Source organism: Ixodes scapularis, unplaced genomic scaffold (genome assembly GCF_016920785.2).
Source record: "Ixodes scapularis isolate PalLabHiFi unplaced genomic scaffold, ASM1692078v2 PGA_scaffold0__279_contigs__length_252992795, whole genome shotgun sequence".
Classification (NCBI taxonomy): domain Eukaryota; kingdom Metazoa; phylum Arthropoda; class Arachnida; order Ixodida; family Ixodidae; genus Ixodes; species Ixodes scapularis.
Window position 1 is genome coordinate 206,252,989 of NW_024609835.1, and position 5,587 is coordinate 206,258,575.

General features: G+C 47.6%; 1 protein-coding gene across 1 annotated transcript; it reads right to left on the reverse strand.

Moving 5' to 3' along the window:
* Positions 1-233: 233 nt before the first annotated feature.
* On the reverse strand, positions 234-1,810 carry LOC121833399 (P2X purinoceptor 7-like). Its single transcript, XM_042286639.1, has 3 exons — positions 1,805-1,810; positions 783-1,004; positions 234-428 (listed from the first exon to the last, which is right to left on the reverse strand). Exons 2-3 carry the CDS (start codon positions 974-976, stop codon positions 269-271), a joined length of 354 nt encoding a protein of 117 aa, XP_042142573.1. The 5' UTR covers positions 977-1,004; positions 1,805-1,810; the 3' UTR covers positions 234-268.
* Positions 1,811-5,587: the final 3,777 nt, after the last annotated feature.

Here is a 5,587-nt window from a genome sequence, read left to right on the forward strand (position 1 = left end):
CACTAGCTCCTTGCCATGAGCTCCTTTTCAAAACGTCTCTGGCCCATTTCCTCGTCTCCAGTCTGTGATCGTTGTTACACATTGTTTGTAAAGTAAAAAATTGGTTAGTTTGCAATAAACAGTGAGTTTCTTATATGTCAAATATTTATCTCTTCATTCTAACATTAATTATGTAGTGCTCGTGCAAGCTGTTGCTCCCAAGTGCTTGGTAGGAAAATACACATATTTAAGAGGTTTGAAGGTAGATAGCATGCGAACTTACTCAGCACTACGACTGCTTGAAGCCCGTGTAGTCTGCAGGGTTCGGGGCGGGGAACTCTTTGCGGACCCTGGTCACCACGCAGCTGGGCAAGGTGACCCGGTTCTCCTTTCCTAGCCTTCCGTGTACCCACCAAACGAATTGGCAGTATGCCGTGTACCTGTACTTACTGCAATAACATAATAAAGTTATTTAGTTACACTGCCAGGTATCCACTTGGAACTAGAAGGCATTTTTGTTTTTAGTTCGATGGCCAGCAGGAAGACGCCACAAGCTGTAGTTTCATTAAAACATGCTTATTCGAGCGAGCAAGCATGTAATGAATGGTTTGCTTCTAAATTTTGGGTATGTTCTTCAGGCCACCAATAAAAACCAGCCTGTGTCGGAAACTTCAATTGCCAACATTGAGGCACTGCCTTTTCTGGTTCATCTAATGCAAATCTCGCTTTACATTCTCCCTTTATTTACAAAGCGGTGCACTTGATAGTAAAAAGGTATGGTAATTTAGTTTCACTGTACGTACGCATTTATCTCCTTTATGTTTCTCGTGCTGAGAGGCCGGCAGACTCTCAGCTTCCTGTACTCTAGGTCCAGGATATTTCTGTTCAGGCAGTATAGCTCGAAGAGCCTATGCGTTGTAATGCAGGGAAGGCTCCCAGCCTTCTCTTTGACCTTGCACTGCTCCTTGCAGCACACACTTTCCACTGGTGTGGACATGGTGCCACACCGGGATTCGCAGCAGCACCTGTTTCCCAAAGGTAGAAACATGAATTAGTGCATATGTCAACATTTCTGTAATGCTGTGTGGGCACTGGTGTGGCTACACACTTTGTCTCTTTCTTTTCTCAATCCAATTGTGTCACCCAAACACTGCTCAAGCCTCAGATGCCTTTTGGGAGTATCCACAACCGCGATGCAGTCACTATACAGCAGCTACATTTTTGCGTATAATAATATAGTAATACATTATTCATATTCCGGAATCTTTGACCCAGGCATAGAGGGCCGCAAAAAAGCAGTGCTGCCCATGCCACAAAGGCCTGAGTGCCCAACCTCGGGCCCAGCATTGCGCAAACACGTGCATAAAAAAAAAAGAAAAGAAAAAACATCTACAGCGCGCGCGTGAGTACATCGACGGTGCATCGGCACTACGTGCAGGTTCAAGCCCGCACGCAGCTGACGCATCTTCAGTTTCTAACGCGCCTACGCGGGGCAGGTGCACGGGTAGCCCTGCCTTAGCACTGACAGTTTCTAGCAAAAGGAGGCGCATCTTTCTGTAGCCCAAACGATGGAGCCGAGAAGTTCAGGTTGGAGCTTACTCGCCGCCGCTCGGCGATACCAAGAGCATGTCAGTCGCTAGTACACCTGATGACATAATATATAAAACCCCATTTATCATCGGTTCTTCGAGGCTACAAGTCAACTTCGCGCAACCCCAAACCATTCGGTTCTTCGAGGCTGCAAGTCAACTTCGCGCAACCCCAAAACAATCGCTCTCCCGGGCCTATCCAAGACATACGTTGCGCCATGTGCGCGTGTTCTTACCAGCGTGTGTTGCGTAGCCGCCGCCTGTCACTTCGCGGCAGAACGTCTGGCGAGGACTCCGCTGCAGGCTCCGGTGAAGTTTCATTGCTGTCCGACGTCGCGGACGGGTCGCAGGCGTAAGGCAGCACCTTACGCCTCTTCGCTGGCAGGTGCTCGCGCTCCTCATCCGAAGGTACTGCGTCGCTCCCGCTGCAGCTACTGCTGCTGCTGCTGACGCTCTTGGCGCACGCACGTGTCGCCATAACAAACGGCCACGCCACCGAGCTCGAGGTAGACGCGGTATGTCACAGCAAACCAACAAAGTTGTGATTTTTCGCGTCTCCTGAGGCAGCTGCGCGAGGTCTCTGAGCTCTTTGACGTCACGAAGCGAGGTTCCGGAGACGCTCACCAGGGGCACCTTAAAATGCTTATTTTCCGGTTTATTAAAATTTACGTGGTATTTTCGCTTTAATAGCGCCAGTAAAAAATAAATGACGTGCCATTCTTGCGATTAAGACCAAAAACGTCGACCCGATTTCACAGTTCGGTTTCCCATTAATGTGGCGAACTTGTGCCAAAAATAAAAGGGTACAAAAGATAACAACAGAGCGTCGCGGGCGTCAAAGTCGGTGAAGCAGCAGGATCGAACGCTGAGGAGAAACTGACTCGACAAGGTCGCGGGCGGCCTCTTATCTAGAGTGAGTCACTATCTCGAAAATTCGGTGGGGAAGGTTCGAGCGTAGCGCGCTAGGGGCGAGAATGAACACGCACTTTCTGGGACAACAAAAGCAGAGACAATCGATAGAAGTTCGCAGCAAGAATAAACGAGAACCTTTTGCAAGTCTGCGCACGGCAATGTAGCGATCAACGAGACGAGCGACGGCGTGAAGCTACGAGTGCCGGCGACGAGCGACGAAGATTTCTCACTGTCGCTGCTTGCGTCCCTCGGTTTTTGGGTTTTAGAAAACGTCGCTCATCGCCTTGGTCGCTTGCACCCATCGCTTTGGTCGCTTGCGCCCATCGCTTTCACAATGTGTGTCTCGTCGCGCGGCTGACTACCGTATTTATTCGAATATAAGTCGACTTTTTGTTTTTTTTTGGAAATCGTGACCAAAGAATTTCGACCTCCATTCGCGACCAAATTTTGTGACCCTACCGGGGGCGTGGAGCTATTGAGTCACCGAGCAGGCGTTGCCGTAGAGCTGCGCCGCTTCCCGTTTTTCAAAAAGCTTTTGGTGCACGAAAACAGCCGTAGCCGATGTCCCGCCCGCGGTAACCGCGCCGCTCGCGCGCATCCCGGGCGTCGGGATTCGCCATCGCGCCTGTAGCGTTCCCCCCCGCTGGGCAACGGGGAATGGGAGGGAGAGGAACGTGATCCGCCTTGCACTTTGCCCTCCATCCTCGCAAACGCGCTCAAAAAAAAAAAAAAAAAAAGAACTGAGTTTATTTTAGTTTGTTGCTCGAGGCGGCTCGGCTCGCGTGTTGCTCATGGCGAGTCGACTAGCGGCGTTGCTTGCGTTTGTATTTGGTCTTCCGTCGCTTCGCCCGTCTCCACCTTCCTCCGTTTATTCTTGTCGTCATTTTACAACGGTGTCAGTGAGGTATTGTTGCCAATTTGCGAGGAAGTCTACCAAGCTGACAAGCTTTAGAGAACAATGACATGTTCAGAAGTTCTGACGGTGATTAAGTTTTGGGAGTTTTGGGCATCGCCCCGTGATTTAGCTGAGAGTGCTGTAATAAAGGTTTGTTTCTTTCTTTTGCCCTAACTTTCCCCTGTTCCTGAAAAAAAAGGGTCGACCTATATTTGAATTTTTTTTTCGTGGCCGACCTATTTTCGAGTAAATACGGTAACCATAATTTTTATTTTGGGTTACGTCGGACGCAACTTATGCAAAACGGGAGCTGCTGGTTCATCATATAAACCAACCATTTCTGTGTTTAATTAAAATACATCACTCACCTGAAATATCCTGCTTTCCTAGAGTTTATGCTATAGGAATATGTCACTTCAGATAAATTTGTTAATTTCTACTTTTGGCCCCTGCCCCGCCAGGTACATCTGGCCTAAAGGAGTATTTCGGATCACCTTCCAAGACCTGAGGCAGGTCGCATTCAATCCAGGAGTCGGGGGTGTCTCATGGGCGTGTTGTTGGTGCTTCTTACTGGATGGTGCTACCGAGGGAAAAGTGATCATGCTTAAGGAAGGCAAGTATGCCAAGTATGGCCGCCGTAAGTACACATATTGTTTTTACCTTTGCTCGAATCCACTTTTAAGAAATACACACTTCGCATGTGCGTACCTCTCCATGCTTCTATAGTCGACGTTTTGTTATTCCGGAATGCTCCCAACTCTGTCAGCTCTAGTTTCTCTAGACGATGCAAATGAAATGCAACACTAAACCACATGCTCTCACAAAAGTGCTGAACTGAAGCACTGTAGAGGCTGCTCTAACCTTTACAATGCACCACAAAATAGTTGACGCCAAGTATATCTAGTTTTGAGACTGCGTTTTATCAAAAGCTCTGCTGAAACAAATCTGCCACCTTATAGGCAATGCAAAAGAACCTAGCGTGCCTAACCTAGAGGAGGGCGTTTTTTTTTTGTTTTTTTTTTTTTGTTTTTTTGCATAGGCCAATTGTTTTTTAAACCAATGCATTTTGCCTTCTTGAAATGTTAACGTCATGTGACATACGAAAATACTGCAAACCCTTTAATGTGGGCGAGCCCTTAATTTTTGCGGCCTTTAAATTTGTGAAATTTAGTTGCCGCGATTATGTCCTCTCTGACCGATTTGAGATGAAATACGGGCCACAAAGATGAGGGGTTTGCTGTTCATTGGAGTAAAGAGCAGGTCACTTTTGTTAGTATGCAAGAGTAAAACCAACAACAACAATCATGGTTTCGTCCCTTCGTGAGCCTATCTGTGTCTATTGAATGATGTGAATTTTATCTTGGTTCGTTAAACGTTGTAGCCTGTACGTTGTGGGATGTCGTCTTCAACACAAACAGTGGTTTTCCTCTGGAGCAGGCAGCATGGACGCGTGCCGCAGCACAACAGAGTTCATTTGCAGGTTGTACTGCAGTTTAAAGGAGGATTCGCACAATATGGGGGAATTACGATTCAGTGGTCTACCTCGGGCGTGGACAAGATTTACTCATTCTAAAAAATGTCGGCTAGAAATCAGGAATTCGCAACGAATGTACTCGCATGGTTGAAAGGGCCAGACAAGCCTTGCGGGCGCTTTGTTTTCTTGCCTCTCAGTCCTCAACCAACTCACGCATCAATCTGTAGATGTTCCGATAGGCGGGAGCACTTATTTGGAAAATGGTGGATGGCAATACGCATAGACGGTTGTTATCCTTATCAGAATTCTGTATTATGGTCAAAGGTGGACTGCATATTTGCAATACATTTACTCAAAAATATGTCATACTAAAAATACGTAGTACAGCCGATGACAAAAACAGAATGGCTGGGCGTTATCCAGCACGTGCTTGCGCTTTTCACCCCGCTGTGGACGGATGTGCTCGCTCGAAGCTCATGAGACGCTGAAACGTCATCGAAGGTAGCAGGGAGGCTGGTGACGAAACAGCCGAGACTTCTCCCTGCCTTTCTAATCCTTTCAGTAAGCGTGTGCTACTATAATCTAACTCGGCTTAACCTGGACAGAGCTGAGGAGAATAGACTTGGCGAGTGCCCTTACTGCATAGGCCTTTGTACAGCGGAGGCGCTTTCTGAATCAAGAACATTGTGTATTTTACCTTCAAAAACTCCTCATTTTGGGGGTCCAAAAGGAATTCTG

Bases quoted from the DNA above. Each gene is read 5' to 3' on its own strand.
- LOC121833399 (XM_042286639.1), bottom strand. From the start codon at position 976: ATGTCCACACCAGTGGAAAGTGTGTGCTGCAAGGAGCAGTGCAAGGTC. The intron at 429-782 runs GTACGTACAGTG...ATGTTATTGCAG, and splicing joins AACATAAAGGAGATAAATGC to TAAGTACAGGTACACGGCAT.